The sequence below is a fragment of the Anguilla rostrata genome, chromosome 10 (assembly GCF_018555375.3).
Source record: "Anguilla rostrata isolate EN2019 chromosome 10, ASM1855537v3, whole genome shotgun sequence".
Lineage (NCBI taxonomy): Eukaryota > Metazoa > Chordata > Actinopteri > Anguilliformes > Anguillidae > Anguilla > Anguilla rostrata.
The window spans coordinates 28205754-28229544 of NC_057942.1; the positions used below are offsets into that span (position 1 = coordinate 28205754).

A 23791-nucleotide genomic window follows, 5' to 3' on the forward strand; every position below is an offset into this window, starting at 1 on the left:
CTCTCAAATGTGCATTCGTCATTGTAATGAGGGTTTTATGCACTGCAACCCTACCATAATATTCCTCTTTATGTTGTTGTTGACAGACTGTTCTTGCTGACACAGTCTGATCACCTCCTGCATTGACATTCTCAATCACCTGAGGAAAAGTTGCTCTTCTGTTTTCACATATCACACTAATGCATAAGCATCAAGGTCATTGAATGTGCACTTTCAACCACAATTTCCAACCCTATTTACTGATGTCTTTCCCATAGATCTACATGCAGAGGTCGCTTTATTTGGTGTTCTGATAAAGCAAAGTTATTGAAGGTCATTAGGCAAACAAAATATTCCACGTTTCCAGCGTTTTCACTTTGGTTAAATCATTTATCTGACCTGTGCTCTATAGTTGTTCCAACGATCTTCGGTATGCACTTATTGTAAAAGCTTCTGCCAAATTAAATATACAGTAAATCTAATGTCTTATAAACCAGGTGTGATCAATTTTGGTTGAAGAAATAGTGGTGGCTGTTCTCGAAAAAATGTAAGGAAATGCCATGAAGTGGAAAGAGATAACAAAACAGTCGTCTTGTTGCAGACAGCAAATTGTCTGTTAACAGCTCTTTTTGTGCACAGGCTGCAGTATTGAAACCCCTGTCAAATATGCTTTACTCGATCGGATTCAAGTCCTGCGGTTACACCATTTGCACTTTGAGAAAGATCGGTCAAGGTGTCTGCACTTAAAACTTTATGGTAATCTAATTGTGATGCAAATGTGGGCTACAGCAGATGAAGTCACTACTTGTACTTTCAACATGCCAAAATAAACCAATACATAAATACTCAAAAATTGAGTATTCAATGCTCCAAAATGGCAATTAAGTTAAATGCATGCCCTGTTTTTATTCCATAAAATAATCCAATCAAATTGTTTTCAGAAAACTCGACTGATTCTTGAAGTCCTGCTTCCTAGGTATGCAAACACTTTTGTGTATGTTTACTGTAGCAATTTGGAATTATGGGTTGGGAAAAATCCTCCAGAATGTCCATTTAATTCTACACATGCCACATTTTAAAATTCAGTAAAATTATTGAACCAAACTGTTTCCAGCAAAGTACACCAGATCCTTTAAGACCACCCTTCCGGGTATTCATGCAATGGGTTCTATGCATTTTTACTGCATCAATTTGAAATTATGGGATGGAAAATTTGTTCAAAATGTCCATTTAATCCTATAGATGGTGCTTATTACAAATTCAATAAAATAATTAAATCAAAAGGTTTTCAGCAATGACCACTAAATTCCTGAAAAACACCTTCCCAGGTAGTTATGCCATGATTGCCATGGGTTTTACTGTATAATTCGGAATTATAGGATGGCAGATTCATCCAAAATGGCCATTCAATTCAATACATGTCAGTCACTATTTAAAACTATAAAACAATTAAACTTAAATGTTTTTAGCAAACTGCACTCGATTCCGGAAGAACACCTTTTCAGGTAGTTATGCCATGACGGCCATGTTTTTTTTTTTTTTCCTGCAGGGATGTGAAATTATGGGATGGCAGATAACTTGACCGAGTTTTTTCTAAGTGCATATGCCCGTATCTGCAGTGTTCAGGTTTACCGCAATGTCACGTTTAAACGCGCACAAAAATCTGTTCCTGGATATCTTGACCAAGATTCGCAGAAGTGCAGATAGCTGTTAATCTTTGGGTTGGCTGTGTGCTGCTTTCAGAGATAGTTATACCAAATACTTGATAGTTTATAAATATTCAGTTTCGATTCATTTAATTTTTGAAAACTGAAAGATGAAACATAACAACCATATAGGCTATACATATGTAGCTCATAAATTAAATTAATGGCACATGACTGTTTCGGTACAGAGGTTGGCGCAATGATGACGTAGTAAACACAAGAATGTCAGCTGATGTAGCGAAGTGTAGCCGTACAGCTCTCCACCAGCTTTGTTGGGTAAAGTTTCCAAAACTTCGTATGCTCTTGGTCTGTTGTGAAAGGGTAGTTAACAAACTAGATTCGTGTTTTGATTTCGTATAGTATTAAATACTAACTATATAGTTAGAACATTGTTGTAGCTTTCTGTATATTTTTACTACTGTTTATGATTACAAGGTTGCAATAAGTGCTATCATGTGTTTACTGACATTAGCTAGAGTATAACTGCAGTATTTGTGATTATTCAGTAAACACGTGAAAGAATAACAAATGCCCAGTGTACCTTACTAGCGACTTAGCAGTCTAACATACAGTAGCAGTCTACAGTTACAGTATCCTCCAGTCTGCAGTTTGTATGCTGAGAACGAACTTTTACTTTCCAGCTCGCTTTCCGGTGTTTTGGCGAAATTTCATTCCCTGCCAGAATTTCACTCCGTTACATGAACTACGCTCAGCAAACATTACCTTTTTGTTTTAAGTCCACGGTTTCGACAAATTAATGAATGGATGGCTCTTTATGTGTCATTGTCAAAATAAAAGAAGAAAAAAAGAGCTATTTCTCGTTTGATCTGGTCGATTTTCGTGGCGGTCTGAGATTTAATTTAAGAAGCTAACTTGGAGAGAATCGCGACATTTAGCAACCATTCTTAGTTTTCTTTACGATTATGCAGAGAACGTTTAATTGTAGAAAAATCTTAATGACATTACAACACAAAACAAAATCGTTGTGTGGCAGATGTAAGCACTCAGATCACAAGTCTTCATTCCAATCAAAATAGACTTACATCCAGAAAAGCATTAGGCTATATATAATCTCTGGTAGGCTATCCCCTTGAGGTGAATCTCACATTGACATGCATGAATAGATACTGTCCAGAACAATATTTGAAGGCACATGGACTTAAGTTATAGGTACCAAGTGATATGTGTGTGTGTTGTGGATTTAATCCTGTGTTTCTAAATATTTCTTGAAATAAGCCTGTAATTGTATATTTATAGATGTTGAGAATACAAATTCAGTTGTTTATACTGTATATCACTATACATACATACACATACACACAAGTACAATGCAATGAAAAGTATTTGTCCCCTTCTCGATTTCCTCTACTTTTACATATTTGTCACACTGAGTGGTTTCAGACCTTAAACAGTTATCGAACACTCATATCACCCATGTGAAAAAGTAATTACAGTTGAAGTCGGATGTTTACATACACTTAGGTGGAAGTCATTAAAACTCATTTCTAACCACTCCACAGATTTCATGTTAGCAAACTATAGTGTTGGCAAGTCAGTTAGGACATCTACTTTGTGCATGACACAAGTTTATTCTATATTATTTCACTTTTAATTCACTATATCACAATTCCAGTGGGTCAGAAGTTTACATACACTAAGTTGACTGTGCCTTTAAACAGCTTGGAAAATTCCAGAAAATGATGTCATGGCTTTAGAAACTTCTGATAGGCTAATTGACATTATTTGAGTCAATTGGAGGTGTATCTGTGGATGTATTTTAAGGCCTACTTTCAAACTCAGTGCCTGTTTGCTTGACATCATGAGAAGATCAAAAGAAATCAGCCAAGACCTCAGAAAGAAAATTGTGGACCTCCACAAGTCTGGTTCATCCTTGGGAGCAATTTCCAAACGCCTGAAGGTACCACGTTCGTCTGTGCAAACAATAGTACGCAAGTATAAACACCATGGGACCACGCAGCTGTCATACCGCTCAGGAAGGAGACGCGTTCTGTCTCCTAGAGATGAACATGCTTTGGTGCGAAAAGTGCAAATCAATCCCAGAACAACCGCAAAGGACCTTGTGAAGATGCTGGAGAGAACAGGTACAAAAGTATCTATATCCACAGTAAAACGAGTCCTATATCGACATAACCTGAAAGGCTGCTCAGCAAGGAAGAAGCCACTACTCCAAAACCGCCATAAAAAAGCCAGACTACAGTTTTCAACTGCACATGGGGACAAAGATATTACTCTTTGGAGAAATGTCCTCTGGTCTGATGAAACAAAAATTGAACTGTTTGGCCATAATGACCATTGTTATGTTTGGAGGAAAAAGGGTGAGGCATGCAAGCCGAAGAACACCATCCTAACCATGAAGCATGGGGGTGGCAGCATCATGTTGTGGGGGTGCTTTGCTGCAGGAGGGACCGGTGCACTTCATAAAATAGATGGCATCATGAGGAAGGAAAATTATGTGGATTTATTAAAGCAACATCTCAAGACATCAGCCAGGAAGTTAAAGCTTGGTTGCAAATGGCTCTTCCAAATGGACAATGACCCAAAGCATACTTATAAAGTTATGGCAAAACGGCTTAAGGACAACAAAGTCAAGGTATTGGAGTGGCCATCACAAAGTCCTGACCTCAGTCCAATCGAAAAAGTGTTTGCGAGCAAGGAGGCCTACAAACCTGACTCAGTTACACCAGTTCTGTCAGGAGGAATGGGCCAAAATTCCAGAAACTTATTGTGAGAAGCTTGTGGAAGGCTACCCGAAACGTTTGACCGAAGTTAAACAATTTAAAGGCAATGCTACCAAATACTAACAGAGTGTATGTAAACTTCTGACCCACTGGGAATGTGATGAAAGAAATTAAAGCTGAAATAAATCATTCTCTCTACTATTATTCTGACATTTCACATTCTTAAAATAAAGTCATGGTCCTAACTGACCCAAGACAGGGAATGTTTACTAGGATTAAATGTCAGGAATTGTGAAAAACTGAGTTTAAATGGATTTGGCTAAGGTGTATGTAAACTTTCGACTTCAACTGTACCTGCTTAGTTACTCAATCAACCTAGTAACCAAATTTAATTGATAATTACATTCAGCTGAGCACAACCAGGCTTGATTGTTGCCAGCCCTGTTGAATCTAAACCTCACTCATAGTGAGTGAAGTAGTCACAAAGTTTCTACAAACACGCTATGCCACAATCAGAGGAAATTCCAGAAAAGCTGAGAAAAAATTTGTTGAAGTATATAATTCTGGAAAGGGTAAACAAAGCCATTTCTATGGCTCTGGGATTCCACCGAACCACAGTGAGAGCCATTATCTCCAAATGGAGAACACTAGTGAGTGGCCTGCTAAAATTTCTCCAAGAGTGTAGTGACAGTGCATCCTGGAAGTCACAAAAAATCCAAGAAGAACATCCAAGGAACTTCTAAGATCAGTGTTCATGACTCCACAATAAAAAAATAATTTGTATTCTCAATAACTACATAGTTATCATAGTGTTTATGAGTAAAGTACATACACAATAAAGTGTACATAATTCTGTTCTGGGTACAGGGCTGTTGTGATTGGAACACAGACTTGTGTTGTGAGTGCTCTCAGCTGTCAAACGGATTATTAATAACATCATAAGTATTTTTGGTGAATTACAATTTCAGTGATTTTATCTGCTTTATTGCATGCAAGTATAGATCATCGTGAAGTAGAAAAGAGGAAGAATGGTTGGTAACATCATGATTCTTGGAAAGTAAGCTGGTTAGATTATGAAAAGGCTGTCATGGAAATTGACTAGATCAAATGTGAAAGAATAACTTTTGGCAATGACAGGCTATTTTGGCTATCTATATGACTTCTACTGATAGAAGGTTGATAGAAGGCATGTGGACTTAAGCCATATGCCTTTAAATATTGTCCTGGACAGTACCTATTCATGCATGTCAGTGTGAAATGCACCTCAGGGGGGTGCCAGTAAAGAAATAGGAGGGTATATATAATAATGTTCTGGATGCACGTCTATCTTCATTGGACTAAAGACTTGTGATCCCAGTGCTTCTAGCCGCCACACAACAGGCAGTGAGCGTATGTGCACAAGGGAAGTGAAATTTATAGAATGAAATTTCGCCTCAACAAGTGTTATATTCTTTGCTCATATAGATGCTAAGTAGATAGTGCCATAATGTTTGGGACAAAGACCTTTTTTTTCTTGATTTGGCTCTGTACTCCACAATTTTAGATCTGTATTCAGACAGTTCGGCTTTTATTAAAGAGTATTTTTATACATTTTGGTTCCACCATATAGAAATTACAGCATTTATACATAATGCCGCATTTCAGGGCACCATATTGTTTGGGACAGATTAATGTTACATAAATGAAAGTAGTTATGTTAAATACTTTATTGCGTATCCTTTGCATGCAATGGTTGCTTGAAGTCTGTGACCCATAGGCATCAACAGGAGCTGAGTATCTTCGTTAGTGATGCTCTGCCAGGCCTGTATGGCAGCCATATTCAGCTCCTGCTTGTTTCCAGGAATAGTTTTCTCTTCAGCATATGAAACGTATGTTCAATTGGATTCATATCGGGTGACTGACATGGTCTGTCAAGAATTTTCCAGTTTTTGGCTTTGAAAAACTCTTTTGTTGCTGAAGCAGTATGTTTGGGATCATTGTCTTGCTGTTGGATGAAGCACCATCCAATGAGTCTGGAGGCATTTGCTTGAATTTGAGCAGATAAAATACTTATGCAGACTTACGCAGAGAATTTATTCTGTTGTTACATCTGCAGTTACATCATCAATGAAGACAAGTGAGTCAGTATCTATGGCAGCCATACATTCCAAAATGCCCACACTACCAAGGAGTATACTTTGGATCTTGGGCAGTTCCTTTGGGCCTCCATATTTGAAGTGAAGTGAATTTTGGTCTCATTTGTCAACAAGACCTAATTCCAGAACTCTACAGGCTGTTTTAGGTAGTATTTCTTAGTAAACTGTAAGTTGTTCACCCTGTGGTTTAGAGCTGTAGCCTCTGTAGTTCTGTTCGTGAAGTCTTCTGTGGACAGCAGTTGGGCTGTAATGATAAGGAAGTTCTTATACTGTGGTGGCTGTAGAATCTGCTTAATTGCATTAAAATAATGAAACTGACAGAGTGGCTACATGTTCGCTGTTGACGTGATTTTCAACAGAGACCGCCTATCCATCTTTTTGCAGTTCTGTGTCTTTATAAGGCAATTGTTGGTTTATTAATGCCACATCTACTATTTTTTATGTTTATTTATAGATCATTGTGTGATGTAATTTGACATAATTTCTGTAAAATATCCAAAACGTTTATGCAAATATAAAATCTCTTTACAATGGAATGAATGGGAAATGTTTTGGAATTTGGCACTTCTATGCAAATACCTGAATTATGTGATAATCCATTATGCAATTAAGTGGATTCTACTGTATTAACCTACACTACCTACATACAGTAAGGTAGTGTAGGTGTAGGTAATACAGTAAACTGGCATTTTTGTGGATTCATTAAGTTAAAAGGTTCATTAATATTGTACCCTAAGCTTGTAACAAAAAATGAAATACATTTCAAGACGTATTACTATCTCAATTACCACTGTTCCTGAGAATGACTCCCTTACAATGTGTAAATTTTGGAGTATAGACTATATTTTCCCCCAGTTATGACACTTACAGTATGTAACCCTTCATTAAATATTTAAAATGTTCCAATTTTTTATTTTGTCACCTGTTAAATTTTTATAGCTTACATCTCAATGCATTGTGGTGGTCTTTTGAAGACCAGAATTTTAAATTCTAAATGTAACTATACATAGGGAGACAACGCATCAAGTTGACAGTGGTGGTGAAGCCGAACTAACTGCAGTCGCTGTCACACAATGTCACCACATAAGGCCTGTTTTAGCCTGGAGAAACCATGTCTTAAGACTATTAAACTTAGATTTTAAGTTTTTTTTTTTTTGGATATTTAAAATTTTCTGAAAAACACGATATCGCTTCCGAAGAGGATTGACTAATTGCATGAAACTTAAACTGCTATGGTCAGGGGACACTTTACTTTAAAAGTTACATTAAAAAAGTTTCCATATGAAAAATCTTGGCCATAGTGTTAAATTTAATTTTATATTGATGCATAATTTATGAAAATTTCACCAATTCTAGACTTGCTTTATAGGATTGCTTTTATAAATTTTTAGGGCACATCAGTCTGAATAAAACTAGATTTGAACCATGTCGATAGGTTAAAAAATGTAGAAACTACAGCTGATATTGTGTCCAACCTGGAAACCTGCTTGAATCTAATTGTTTTGGATGAGTTTAACCCTAAAGTAAATTTACTTTCGCCATTTCAGAGAAATATCAGTGCTACTCAACTCTAGGTGCTGCAGGCCACAGTGTCAGCAAGTATTTGCTCCAAGCATGCACAATACCACCACATTTCGCTAATGAGCTTGCGTCCTGACGGTAGCCGTTACTGAACTGAAAATAAATGGGGCAGAAACCTTCCATTTGAATCATTCGTCTCAAACTGTTTTCATTCACAGTCATTGATATAGTGTGCCAATGATCTGAATAAGCCATTTGCAAGTAAACACACAGCTTCCTTATTCACATCATATTAGGGAGATTGAATGATAAATGCAATTAATAGGAAAATCAGTTTTAATCACTGAGTACATGTAACAAAAAAAGACACCTGTCTGTTAACCACTGTGGTTGCTTTCACAACAGCCTTCAATAAAGGCTACAAAACCTGTGCTTCAGGATTTTTTGAATTATAAAATCTGCGGATTTGCAGATTTGTCATTAGTATTCTCCGAGTGTGGTTGCAGAAGATGAAGAGTAACATACATGTTTTACACTATTCATAGGCAGCTGGCTCCTTCTTGTGACTAACTTTAGTATATTTTTGAATTATTATATTCTATGGAATCATTATGTTAGTTCAATTGTCGTTAATAGTACAGATCGACACTTGATGATAAGAAGGATGTTACATAGTTTAATTGTTAAAATAAGATGCTTGATGTAAATGTCTCAGGTTTTTTTCTTTGTTAGCCTTGAGCGATAGATGGTTGTAAGTAGAATAATTAATAAGTTGATAGTTAATGTAACAAAATAGTTAATCACTGTTTAATGTCCACAAGTTTGCGATGCAAATAGAATTAATTTTATTACTCACATAATAGCGTAGTTCAAGAGAACTGACTATATCTGATGGTGTTTTGTGAATTCATCGCTGTATTGTAATGCCATAACATTCCTCTTCTCAAAAGGAACAAGGTTTTGTTTAGGACCTTCGTACTGCGCTTTAGATCATTTTCAATATCGTGATCAATTTGCATGAAACCTTGTCCAGTGCACTGTCTGTATTAGAAGGTCTATATAGATATTGTCTATGTGAAAAATCATGGCGGAGGTGTTAAATTGCATTTTTCCTGAAACAGAAAGTATGCAGTTAACTTTAATTCTAGACTTGATTTATTTTAATTCTAGGCTTGAAAACTGGATGGATTATTAGCACACATGGGTCTGAGCAAAACAATGTATGGTGTTGATCAGGGGTGGACAAGGGGGGCCATATATGTTTCTAGATTTAATGCCTTGTACTCTTAATTGTTTCATTAGCCATGTCACCTATTTAGGAAATAGGTGCCTTTGGTTCACAATGGAATCGTTGAAGATTGTTCCTGTGTCCCAAATGAAAAATCTGGTCTAATTTTGGTCTAACCTAGAGGTAAACCAGCAAAAGGGATCACAACAAAAGTCTGCATAGCCATCCAGGACAAATGGGTTTGACGCCTAGTGTTAATTGTATGCTTGGACCCTGTACATCACTGGTTGCAGCTATATTATTATTATTATTATTCACCATACAGTAAGCATATAAAACTATCTTGAAGATATAAAATGACATCATAGCATAAATTCAATTAGTCTAGGATGAATCGTGCTGAGAGCTATTTAAAAAAAGAATGAGGTAATGATGGTAACCTGCTCAAACCCACTGTAAGGTTTCTCTAACCGCTATATTGTGATATATGGTGGTTATTTTTGCAGCCCTAGACGGTAGTCGCTGACACTTCCAAGCTTGCCTCCTGAAGTGCGTTTCTGATCTGATCTGGACAGTTGCTTGGGGTTTTTCTTCATTATGATAAGAATTCTTTGGACATCAACTTACTCTTAATGATGTTCCAAGCAGTTGATTTTAGTAAGGCTAAGTTTTGGCCTATGTCTCTGACAGTTTTTTGGCTGGACCACAACAGTGGGGCCAGCCCTAGAAATGCGAATGTCTGTGACTGAGTGATGAAGTTACACCATTGGTTGGCCGAGGTATGAACTCACACCATTGGTCGGCCAGTCCAGCTATATACTAGGTTTTGACCTGGTCTTGTTATATCCCAGCCTCATTATGGCTTCCTTGACTTTCATTGGCACAACTTTGGTCTTCGTGTTGACAAACACCAGTAACAAGACTCTAAAGGCAATCAAAAGCCTAAAACCAAGCCTAGATACTGAAAGCTATCTTGTACCTGTATTATGGGAGCAACTGAACACACCTGACTAATCAGAAACATATGTGAAGCTATTTGTCCCCTTTGAATTGTGGAGGTCAGAGCCAAATCAATGCACTGTTGCCTCAAGGATAGAAGGTCCTGGGTTTGAATTCCAGCCTGGGCCTTTCTGTGTGAAGTTCTCGCTGTGTCTGTGTGGGGTTCCTCCGGGTACTCCGGTTTTTTTCCACATTCCAAAGTCATGCAGGTAGGCTAATTGGAGACTCTAAATTGCCCATAGGTATGAGTGTGTGAGTGAGTGAATGGTGTGTGTGCTGTCCAGGGTGTATTCCTCTCACCCAATGCATGCTGGGATAGGCTCTTGAACTCCTGCGACCCCGAGCAAGATAATTGGGTATAGATAATGTATAATGGATATTCTACTGCGGAGGTCTAATCAGACCTAGTTGTTGTCCCAAACATTATAGAGGGCATTGTAGTTCAATTCAGAGATGTGTATCTAGCTAACGTTAGCTGGCTGGCTAGCTCACTACTGTGGTGGTACTTGGTGGTGTGTTCTCTAATTGTGAAAAAGAAGACGGAGGAATGGACGACGCAGACGAATCAAGGTCCCTTCTGGGTTCAGAGAATGGAGGGCAGTCGGCAGAGAATGTCTGAGGAGTGTTGATAGCCTGAGATGAGTGTTCCAGAAGGGCTGAAAGAACAATTTTCTCCTCCAGGCACTCTGGCAGGTAGATACAGATTTATACATGCCACTCAGATGTTTACCAGCCCCTTATGAAAATCATATCAAAAACATTACAGTTATAAAAACTCCCAAAAATGATGTGTTAATATCCAACACACTTTTTGTATTACTTTCAACACATTTTGTGTCAAAGGTACTACTTTTGTGTTACAAATACAAAATGTGCTGTCCTTGAGTAGACATGGAGGTATGTTAATAAATTACATGTTATGTGTTTTAACACATTTTAACACATTTAAAACATTGGGGTAGCAGTATTGCTTTGGAATACAGCGTGTTTAATTAGTGTTAGCTAAAATAGCCAATAATGTGCATTGTAACTTGGTCTAATTTTGATATCAGTATTTTTAATGGCAGGGCTAGATTTAGCAAATGTTAATGACTTATAGTGCTTTGTATGTGTGAGTATGTGTTTTACAAAGTGATAACACTAATGTGTATAAATGTAGACTATGAGAAGTATGCTTACACATACATACATACATGCAAACATGCATACATTGTAGCCAGTCCCAGATGTAGACTGGTTTGATTGGGAGGCTGAGCAAGATTTTGGGTTGGTTGTGGATTATGGTTATCCTTGTGTGAATTTTTATAGTCTGATCAATGTTTACCATTTAGCACTGGCACTTTGCTATGTGCATAAAGTAATGGCTGTGAGAAAGGGCACGTTGGCACAATTCAAAGTATAAGAGGCTGGCACCATCAAAAAGCAACAGAAATCCCCCCAGCTTTGTACTCACTGATTTTACGGCCATCCAACGAGCCTTCATTGACAAAATTATCAACTATCTCCTTCAATTTCAGCTCCCGAGGTCGCAACAGTACCCTTCTCTCATGTTACGCTTTCTGTCATTTCTTCTGAGATCCACTTTTAGTGTTACTAAGGTTTATAAGGCATTTTGATAAGCTTAGCTGTAGGTAGGACTCCTCTTTGCTCTCTTCCTTAGCTAGATCAGTGACTTTACTTGACAATGTGAGAAGCACAGCTAGGTAACAGTTCTACCAAATAGAACACTTAACATTGGACAATAGCATGCACAGACATATTTCCTAGCAATCTTTGATATCAGAAAATAACAGTAGTACAAAATAAATTACCACAAATTATTTAATTGAATAGTTGAAACAATATGTTTTCTGCAGTATGGGCATTTAGGTTAAGTTTGACATTATCACAGACTATAGTACAAAGAAAATATGCTGACCATGACTGAGATGAGTTTCCTTATCGAATGGTGTATAAAACAGACAATAATAGCAAGTGATAGTATCGCCAATTGTTCAAGGAATGCATGAAGTTGCGTTGAAATACTGTTGTACAAACACGCTTTTTTCAGGTAGATTACTGGTAGTTATAATTATGAATGAGTCATGTTTTTAAATGGAATGTTTTTAATGGGGTGTCGTAGACAGTACAGGCGTACTAATTGTTTGTATGTCGGTAGATGGAGAACAGGGCGAGGTAACATTAATATAGAAACGTGGCGTTTGCTGATAAGAACGTTTTCTACAGTAGCCAAGTAAAAAAGTAGTTAATAGAAATGCCACAGTGGCCAGCTATTGTAACTTTTAAAGAAAATCAATAAATCTGCCGTCATTAAATGCCTACGGCTCCCCTTGTGTGACTTTTGCTAAACATATGCATTGAAGATTCTGATATTCTGATAACTGCAAAAGCAGTAGCTGAAAAGAAATGGACAATTATTAGTTAGCCAATAAGTGTGCATAAGAAATTAAAGATTTGCCTGAGCCTTAGGTTGGATTCAATCCTCTGACTTTGCAATCTGATATACTTTGAATGTCAATATTGCATAAGGGAATGAAGTTATGAACACCTACTTAGTTAAATGGGCATGAACGGCTTTGCAATAAGAAGAGGTTGTTTAATGTTTGCATGTGCTCATGGTTTTAAAGAAAGGAGGCCAGTATGGTGTTATTATTATTATTATTATTATTATTATTATTATTATTATTATTATTTTGTTGCCTGGCATGGAAATATTATATCAAACCTCCTGATATGTTGCGCTTGGTCTTTCACACTCCTCATGCAGGTTCCAGTGTGTGCGTCATCATATTTGAATGCTTGGAGGGATTGTCACCCCTGTCACCACCAGTGGAAAATAGCATATAGAGGAGAAATTTCAGAACGCAGTTGCATTGAATCGATATTGCAACAAATATGCCAGCATGTAAGGGTATTTTTAAATAAATAAATAAATAAATAAATAAATAAATAATTATAATCATCACCACGTGAGCCTACTTATGTTGGGTCGGCTACTAAATTTCCAGCCCTGTATTGAATGTTAACTATTTAGCATAATTTGTTGATTATGAGGAATATGCTGTGTTTTTCATAGATCAAACAAGTTATGCTAATATGTACTGAAAAAAATGCATTGGCCACAAGGTTATGCACCCCATGTATCAAACCTCTGTTGTTAGAGGTTCTCATCCTTCTGTAGGCAATACGGAATGGATAATTTCTTGATGTATTATGTTTATTAATGTTCGATTAGACATGAGGTAGCTGGTGATAGATGAGAGATGAATTTCGGGAGATGAATTTCTAGATTTCAGCATGTCTCATTTAGGCGTACGCCAGCCTCAATAACAAGCACCCTCTGTTTCTAGTTTCCACGCATCCCATTGGCCAAAACGTCTCTGGCTGGCTCTGATTGGACTTCGTAACCAGGAAGCGGTAAAGACATAAGTCTGAGGTGTAACTTTCAGCCAATCGTTGACCTCGATGCTTGTGCTTGTTATTGAGGCCGGTATACGCCTAAATGAGACACTCTTGAACTTGATATTATGCACAAATTTGAATGGTTTGTATTAACCATTCGGTGCTACTGCAACCAAAGTGTGAGATAAAAACAGAAACGTGTTGTTTTAGTTTCATTAGTAGACGATACACGACAACTATGCAGAAAACAGAGTTTCGCAGCCCCACCATTGTCGCTCTGGTCGTTCATTTAACACGCACCCCCTCCCTGCAGTCTCATCTGCAAAACACCCCCCACCCTTGACATAATGGACAATATTGTCTATCTTGGCATTCGTAAAAATATTCTTTCACCACTAAAAAATCATATTCCGTCATAGATAAACCCAACAATAACAAGATAAACCCAACAATAGCCCTAATATATGCCTATACAGCAGTGAAAACACAGCTCACCGAATAACGAAATAAACGAGAAAAAGTTTTTAAAAATGATACCATCTCATTCTACAGTCAATATCTGGGACTAAATATTGAATAAATATACAATCTTACCGTTGGTTTTACGTGTAGAGATGTCCCTTTTGTGACTGCGTGGTCATATATTGTCTTGGACAATCCGTTTGAGAAATATACGCACATTTGTGACGCCTGGGTATCTTCCAAAATAGCTGTGCGTAACACCACACCTGTTGTTTACGGCGTTGTCGCCCTTTCTAGTACAGACTGGCTTGATTAACAATTCATTTATTCAATAGGTGAGAGTATAAGCTTTCTAACGATGTATAACATGTCTAATTCTGCTTTTGGAATAGCGTTTTATAGGTCAGCGTAACAGAAAATATTCTTAGCATCGCATTCACTTACGCATTCACTCTGTGTTAGCAGAAAATATGTTGCACCTAACGAAACGTGGTCAACGATATCTCGTAATTTCTTGGAAAATACTATTATTATTGAAGACTTCTGGACATAGCTAAGCCATATGTTTGCTGATAGACCTAGCTGACAGTTTTCTGGAGTAAAACAGAAGTGAATAGAACAGTATCATTGATACTGTCTCTGTCTCCATCTACTGAACATAGAGGAGATTTCATCATTGCTATGTAAGTATTACTGCTCAAAATATTTCGGTTATATACGTTATTTTTTTAATCGAGTATCTTTAAATAGGTTCGTGGTGTTATATAATGTGAATATTTCACACTGTAATGTAAGCGTTATATGGTAGTGTAATAGTTTTTGTGAAGCATGCAACAGTGATGACATCAGAGTTGAAACATTGCCAAAACGTGATGGACGGTTGAAAATTGTTTTCATGTTGTCCCATCCCCATACAAGAAAACATACGAGTGTACAGAGTATAGAAATACACACGAGTTAATTATTACACATTTAGGTACTGTACCGCATTGTGTGACAAAATTTTTGCATTATTTTTTAAAATCTGATCGTAATGTTTCATCTTAAACCTTCATAAGGGGCTCATTTAAATGCTTTATAATGGACAAAAAGCATTTTATTCAATTTTGGAGAGATTTTGGATATGTTTCTGGACACCTAGCTATTTTAGACCACTGTACTGACAGAAAGCTTGTAATTTCTATTTGAAAATTATGCAACAGTGATTTTCTTGAGTCAAAACAGTTGATTTGTAGTGAAATACGTGAATATGTTGTGATTTACAGCAATGCATAATTTAGACATTTTGGATAGATTTGGAGACGCTGGGTACACTGCTTAGTTTTTGCTTCATACATCTATAGTAGTTCTACATATCCACCCTTAGATTTTATGAACTTGTGGTCAAGAAGTTTTTGATCTAGCACATGTGTAGTTTAACCTCCTGTATGTATGCAATCTCTCAGTATTTCATTACAAACTTAAAAAGTGCAAATTTATTTGTGATTTTTTGTCAAAACAGTTGCATTTGTGGCACTTTATTTCTTCCAAAATTATGAATATAAACTAATCTGCGTTAGTTTTGTAAATTGTACAAATGTCTTGCTTCATTTAAGCCAAGTCTCTGTGGTGTTCACATCTGAAGTTATAAAGCTTTAAATAGGGTACCCCCTAAATGGGCAAGGATTGGCAAGATTTGGCTTGTGCCTTAAGGGGTTAAAGTAATACCGTAATTTTAGATAAAATAAACGGCGTAGTGATTTTCAAAAGGGTGACATACCTATACCTAGCAACTTTCAAGTCTCGTAGAGTGTTTTTCCACACCATTTAACATGAATGGCAGTGAATGACGTCTGTCTGGCCAAAACGTAAACAAACACGATATCTCAAAAATAAAGCAATTTTAGGAAAAATTGTTGATGTTTATGTAAACTATGTGGCCGATGTTGACAATGGACAATGACATGTAGTAACACTGGTATGGTCCTTTAAATGAAGCACGACATTTGTACCATTTACAATACTAACTCCAACATTAGTTTATATTCTTAATTTAGATTGAAATAAAGTGCCGCAAATTCAATTATCTTTGGAAAAATTCAAAAATAATGTTGTTTTCCTTTAGTTTGAAATGAAAGACTGAGAGGTCAGATATATAAAGCAGATAAAACTACATGTTCTGGATCATATAATCCTTGATCACAAGTGTGCAGAACCTTTCCTGTTTTCTCTCTCTCCCCCCTGCCCTTCACTAACGCCAAAGGAATGCCTTTAGGGCAATTAGGGTCACACCACGGGTCTCTCAAGTGTATACAATGTCCTACAATTTTCTCCCTTGAAATTTTTATTACTTTACTGCCAGTGAGGGCCAGAGAACCACTGCATGACTAAAGGATGCTGCGCAACAATGTTCCTTGTCATATGAAATTTGAACGTGATCTGTGACATTTAATTGAAATCACAGAGTGAAAATCTTAATGTCTGTATAGATAAGGGTTGTGGAGGCCTGATCATTGGAATCTACATATTTCGGGCATTCCAGTTAAAAGTGGAAAATAACACAGTATGATTGTTCTTGTTAATTGGAAAATATTTTGCCTGAAGATGGAGACTTGCGATGGGTAGCATTATTGTCTGTAAATGTCACTATTATAGAAGTAACTCCATGTCTTTAAGATATTCAAAAACTGAACTGGCTTACCTCCTAACATATTGTTTGGCCTCTTTGGACCATGAGACGACAAATCTTTTGATAATATTTCATCAGTATAGGGGTCTGTGATATCTTGGAGTCCAAAGACCTATCTAAAATTCCCCAAAAATGAATAAAATGTTTTTTGTCCATTATATATCATATTAATTTATGCCTTATGATGGTTTAAGATGAAACATTGATATCACATTGAAAAATAATGCAAAAACATGTGTATCACAGTGTGTCACAATATCTAAATATGTAACTATTCCCTCTTGTATGGTTTTCTGTGCTCTACAGTGTGTAATCTTTTGTTGCATGGGGATGGGATGACCATTTACAAATGTTACGATTTATGACCACCCCAAGAGAAATTTTTACATCCATCTAGCACATATCACATAGTGCACAGTAAAATTGATTGACATTATGCACAAGAAGAAAAAAAAATATTCCACCATCAGAAAAATGTTTGCGCTGTTAACTTCTAGCTTCATGGTACATCAAACAAAAATATGATTGAGCCACCAATGAATGCTTACAGTACAGTATGTGAAATTCCCACATTACAGAATAGCACAAAGCTCTTTAAAGTCACTCAATTAATTTAATTGCGTTCATATTAATTCTAAAAAAGCATGCCACTACAAGCCACTACGCTGCCCACACGTTTTCTTTATACGTGACAATACTTTGCTAGCCCCTCGTCGGCTAGCAAACTTGAATAGACACTATTCTTTTACAGAAAGTCTATGAAATCTCTTAGACATTCCCCCGACTTTCATTCCTTTAGTCATGGCGTTGGCTTCTGCTGTTGGGTCCCAGCAAGCCAGCCATTCCCTGACAGATCTGCGCAGTAATTTCACAGAGTGTTACAGTCAATAGTAGCCCATTCTTTAGCAATGAATAGATTGTGTATAGTTAATAGTATACAATAAGTGTCAAAAAAAGAAGGGACAGCACATGCATTTTGTTCAGAGAAAATATTTATTTCCCTTTTTAAGATAAGGAGTTTTGTTTGTTGTGTTCGTTTGTTACGTCGTAATGCAGTTGCAAACACCTAAGCGTCCAGTTCACCTGAAGTGGACAATCAACGCTATTTAGCCACATCACGCTACGAAAGTCGAGTTGAGAAACAATTGTATATAAAATTCAGAAGCTAGTTAGTGTGAATAATATGAATTGTGAATATTTGTACTTTTCTGATCTTGAGGGAAATAAAGATCAAATGCTTTAGAGCCAAATAAAGTAAGACGTTGAAAATTTTGTGATTGGGGGCACTCAATGAGATACGGAGTGGCATATCTTCTCTCTTAGTATCTTTTTGTTTTTACCGGTGTACAAGTCTAAGGTGAGAGGTCAGCACAGTAAAAGCCACTGTTATTCTAGAGATCAGGTAATCATTTGGTACAAATGTGCTCTTTATTTCAAGCTTTGAACCATGTCTGTATTGTATATAGTTTTGGAGATGAGGTTTATTTAAGACAGGGGATTCTTGCTGTGGGTTTTAAGTGATTAAAATTGCGACACCTTTGGTTTCTCCTGTTAAACAATGCTAGGTGTGCCATCTTGTTACAGATCCTTTTGCCATGCAGCCATTGCATCATAGTTCTAAGCGTTTCCATGGCCATTAGTCACTAATATTCTCCTATTGAACAGGTTAAACAAAGGTTTATACCACCCTCTGAAATGGAATGAAATTTCAGCTGGAATGGACCAGTTTATTCTGATTGAGGTCCTTACATGAGACATTTGTATTCCAATTGGGCTATTTTACTGATTATTAATGGAATATTAGGCTCCATGTAAACATAGCTTGTGATATTTTTGGTCTCTTATGTGTCATTCCGGCCATACCATAGAGCTTGACTGCTGCAAGAGGCTGTAGATGTTAATATTTTATCTTATTAGGTAGTATTTATTTGGCAACCATTTTGATTTCTAATTTGTTAACTTTGTGTCTCTCTTCCCCATTTATCATCAGAAAGGTTAGCAACCGGAAGCTGTATCTGGCTACGTTTTCAGCGGTTCTGGGCCCCTTAAGTTTTGGGTTTGTCCTTGGGTACAGCTCACCTGCCATCCCAGATCTGTGTAAGATTGCCAACCCCCGGTTGCAGTTGGATGCCGAACAGGCTTCATGGTTTGGGGTACGTCCTCTTCCTTATATCTCTGCTATCAGGGTTAGAGATTGTGCTTAACCTCGCTATGTGTCTGTTTTTCAGTCTGTGGTGACATTAGGTGCGGCACTGGGGGGTGTGATTGGTGGCTGGATAGTGGAAAAAATTGGACGGAAACTAAGCTTGATGTTCTGCTCCTTGCCCTTCATCTTTGGTTTTGCCATCATCATCGCAGCTCAGAATGTCTGGATGCTGTATGTGGGACGGATCCTCACTGGAATTGCCAGTGGAGTAACATCGCTTGTGGTGCCTGTATGTACATTTTTCATTTAGTGAATAAAGGTATATTGCCAAGATGGGATCTAGGTAGAATTTAATTGAATCACATTGAAATGAAAATAATTTAAAGGTATGTTTGAGAATACATTTTTTAATGTTCGTAATTTTTTATGCTGTGATTGTCATGGTGGCTTTCACTGAAGGTTACGCTTTAGAATAATTATAAAATAAAGATAAATTTGGGGAAAAAAGATATGTTTAGAGTAATCTTTTTGTTTAAAAAAAAATATATATATATATATATATATATATATATATATATGATGCTTTGGTAAGCCTGTGCATAAAGTAAGTGAGGCATAGTTTATGCAAATTATGTTTTGTAAGGGCCTGCCACCGTTTCCTGTTATCCTCTGTGTTTTTCTTTGCTGACCCTTTTCAATCTCGCTTCAGCTCTACATTTCTGAGATATCCCACGCCCGTGTCCGGGGAACAATTGGCACATGTGTGCAGCTCATGGTGGTGTCAGGTATAATGGGAGCATATGCCGCAGGTAGGAATTCTGAATGATATGAGTCAAATCAAACCAAATCTTATAAGATTTGGTAGTTTTGCATGCTTGGGTCTCAAAGGGCCATCATATTATGTTCATACAATTCTTGGCCATTCAAATTAATAGAGCTGAACTTTGGTCATTGTGTTAACGCAACTGTAAGTACAGGTCATTGAGAAACAGATTTGTTGGTTTATCTTAAATAATAAAAAGTGTATTAGTAGAATCTTGAAGCTTTCACAGTTTAAGCATTGTGACATGTATTTACTGTGTAGAAAGATGTATTAAATGCCTTATGAAATTCCATCATGCTGAAAATATTTCTTCAATCATATAGGACATCAAGAGGCAATGGACTTGATTAGTGTTTTCAATGACCAAATTATCCTGTTTGCACTTGTTTGAATCTGATCTCAGTCATCATATTTATTGTGGAAGACTAATTAAATGTCCTCAAGGGATTCCCCTTCAATACTTTAGGAATGGTGGGCTGTGCCGCCTAACAGTAACAAACCTGCATAAAAAAAATAAAATAAAAAATATAAATATAGTAAATGGCAATGCCATTATTTGAAAACTGATTTACTGTTGTTCGTGTAAGCACCCCATTTTGTAATCCGTCTGGCAATTATTAAGGATTCAGTACATTTGTCGGATGTGTGTACTCTGCTTGGTTAGTAACCAACTCCAAGTATGAAATTTACAGTGTTTTGATTATCTCACTATGATTGGGTGCTTGCCGACATGCAGACAAGTGAATTTGTCTAGGTAGTTGTAGAGATTTATCTCAAAAGCAGATAACTAACCTAGCTAAATGATAATGTCATCTTCTGCTAAGGAGCTTCCCACCACAAATGGGTAAGATAAAGATAAAGATGTAAATGCAAATAAGATCAGGGAGAATGGTATGAGTAGTTCTGTAATCAGTAAAGTCACTGATAATAGAGAAGCCACTGGGAACAATACATACAGAGTCAAGCTATCAAAACAACTGGGATTCTGTGGCCCTGTTCACACCTGTACTTTGTATCCGGATGTATCCAGATTGTGTCCAGATTCATTCAAGATGGATGTCAGTTCACACCTGGAATTAGAATGCGTCTCCACATGTGTCTCAAGTGACCACTTGCGATCGGATCTCATTTCCCCGCTCAATATGCAAATAAACACGTACATCATTTCCATTTGCAAAGATCAAATGCGTTGTTGCTTTTAACCAGTGGGCGGTTAAAAACAACTGGTATATATATGTTTTTAATGGTATATTTTTATACAGTCTATGGCAGCAATGCACTACCTGTGCCTAGACTGCCAGAAATAAAAATAAGAAGAAGTTTGCGAAGACCTTAGCGCGCGGGCAAAATCAAAACAAAAACAGACTGGGTCTATTCCTTGACGTGTTCCAGGCAAACCAAATCGCCCAAGATGTTTGACCTTTGACACACTCGTAATATGTCTCTATGCGCTTTTCAAAATTTTCAAACGTCGTGGACAAGGCCAGCTTATGTGATTTGAGAACCAATCAAAATTATACAGTTCTGTCCGCTTCTCTTTTGCTCCAGAAATGATGTCAGATAGGTCTATCAGCAAACATATGGCTTAGCTATGCCCAGAAGTCCTCAATAATAATAGTATTTTCCAAGAAATTACAAAAAATTGTTGACAACGTTTCTTTAGGTGCAGCGTCTTTTACTGCTAGTACCACAGAGTGAATGCGTAAGTTAATGCGATGATAAGAACATTTTCGGGTACGCTGACCTATAAAACGCTAAAAAAGTTTTATAGGTCAAAAAATTCCAAAAGCAAAATTAGACATGTTTTACATCGTTAGAAAGCTAATACTCTCACTTATTGAATAAATGAATTGTCAATTAAGCCAGACTGTATTAAAAAGGGCGATAATGCCGCAAACAACACGTGTGGTATTACGCACATCTATTTTGGAAGGTACCCAGGCATCACAAATGCCTGTATATTTCACAAACGGATTGTCCAAGACAATATATGACCGCTCAGTCTCTTTGCGTAAAACCAATGGTAAGGTTGTATATTTATTCGATATTTACTCCCAGATATTGACTGTAGAATGACATGGTATCATTTTTTAAAACTGTCTCGTTTATTTCGTTATTCAGTATGGCTTCTTCTTCTTGTTTCGCACTTTAATATGAGTATGTACTTCTGCTTAGGCAGAGGACGTCAGTTGACTAGGCGGTCCTTCAGTGTGGCCCAAGACGCATTAGTGTTCACACTGCTAAAAGAATGTGGCCATATGTGACCCAGACCACCTACGAATGTGGTCTGAGTGATCGGATCTCAATGCGTCCTCAATGCGTCTCACATTTTAATGCCAGGTGTGAACAGGGCCTGTGTGGAACCCAGGCTTGAGGACTCTGGCCACAAACCATGGCTTTATAAAACTTCATTAGATAATGAAACTCCTAAATATCCCAATTACAGAGCAGCGGTTAAGCAATGGTATTTTATCCAGTTGTTCAACATAACATAAAGATTTAAACTGATATTATATATATAAATGATATATATTTTCCTCTCTTCTCGCATCCTTTCCCCTTATTTTCCAATATCTGATTTTCTTTGATGTTTCTGATATTTTGAAGCAGTGGTATTGATGAAGCCAATTGCCATTTATAATACCATTTGCAATTAACATAATATAATTCTAACCATTGTTGTTGGGATGCTCTGCCAGTTTTGTAGGCTACACAAGCAGTCAAATGTAGTATGGCAGGACAGACTTTAATTGAGGCGTCTACTGTGTATACTGAGTGAAATAACCGCCCCCCCCGTCCCCCCCCTCCCAGTCTGAAATTTTGCCAGCACTCCCCACCCAACTGAGACTTGGTCCTAGGTCACTGCACCTCCTCAAAACCCCCCTACAAAGAAATCCTGGGAGAAAACACTGTCTTTTTCAACTTTGGTGAATACGAAGTACGATAGGTCATACGATGACATTGAAATGTCAGTGACTTCTCATTGCAGTCTTCCTCATTAAACCTGATGACTGGATCTGATTTAAAGTAGTCCAATAGATGAACCTTTTTCTCTCAAACTATTTATAATTCAGGGCCTCCATTTTCATTCATGTGGTTTGTTGGGTGAATGTATACAACCATAAACGGCCTCTGAACAATAGGCATGCAAGCCTGTCTGAGACAATGTAGTTTGACTTGCATGGGAGTGTAAGAATTCAGGGGCTTTTCTGTCCATTCAGTGCATTAACAAAGCATTATTCACTTTCAGATTGATTGTCCACATTACATATTCCTATTTGGCTTTGTGGCTGCTATTATCATTCATATTAGTCAATCCATTTTTCTGCCTTCCATGTTTTAAATAGATGTTAAAAGTACCTCGTAAAATATTTGTAATTTGTAAAGGATATGAGGAAAAAACTCAAGACATTACCACAGAGCATGACACTGACAGTCACTTCTTCACTGAGCCTTTTGTTACCATGCAAAGCCTCTTCACAAGAACAGTAATTACTGTAGTTAATCTTGTTAAGAAATGGTCCACACATTTAATTACATTTTCCTTGCTCTATAGAGCAGACTGTTGTAAGGCAGGCGGAAATGGCTTGGGCTGGAATGGGCTGGTTAGCTCAGGAATGTTATTGATAGTTAGGCCGTTAATCTATGTGCACGCTGTCCTTATCTTGCTGTTTTTGTGCCCCTTTCTCTCTGTCTGATACAGGCCTGGCCCTGGACTGGCGCTGGTTGGCAGTGACCTGTTCTGTGCCGCCCACGCTCATGTTGGTGTTGATGTGCTTCATGCCAGAGACGCCACGGTTCCTTCTGTCGCGGGGCAAGCGGCAGGAGGCCGAAGTGGCGCTGCGCTTCCTGCGAGGGCCTCATGCCGCTGTCGAATGGGAGTGTGACCAGATAGATGGGGCATCCCTGGAGAAGGTGAGACTATTTTCTATATCATTTCAGCAGTGTAGTTAAAAAAGCTGCTCCTGAACTCTGTGAGATTATTGCATGAGCCAGTGTGCTCTTTCTTCTGTCCTGCGGCAA

General features: G+C 37.5%; 1 protein-coding gene across 2 annotated transcripts in view; it reads left to right on the forward strand.

The window, feature by feature from the left end:
• The first annotated feature begins 1942 nt into the window (after positions 1-1942).
• Positions 1943-23791, forward strand: part of slc2a8 (solute carrier family 2 member 8) — a 35406-nt gene continuing 13557 nt past the window's right edge. Inside the window, exons 1-5 of one of the 2 annotated variants that reach the window (XM_064296339.1) lie at positions 1943-1961; positions 18790-18952; positions 19028-19234; positions 19655-19754; positions 23472-23683. In XM_064296339.1, the coding sequence (XP_064152409.1) occupies positions 19109-19234; positions 19655-19754; positions 23472-23683 (438 nt within the window). In that variant the 5' untranslated portion in view covers positions 1943-1961; positions 18790-18952; positions 19028-19108. The remainder of the gene's footprint in view (positions 1962-18789; positions 18953-19027; positions 19235-19654; positions 19755-23471; positions 23684-23791) is intronic. The other variant, XM_064296340.1, reaches the window with a different exon arrangement.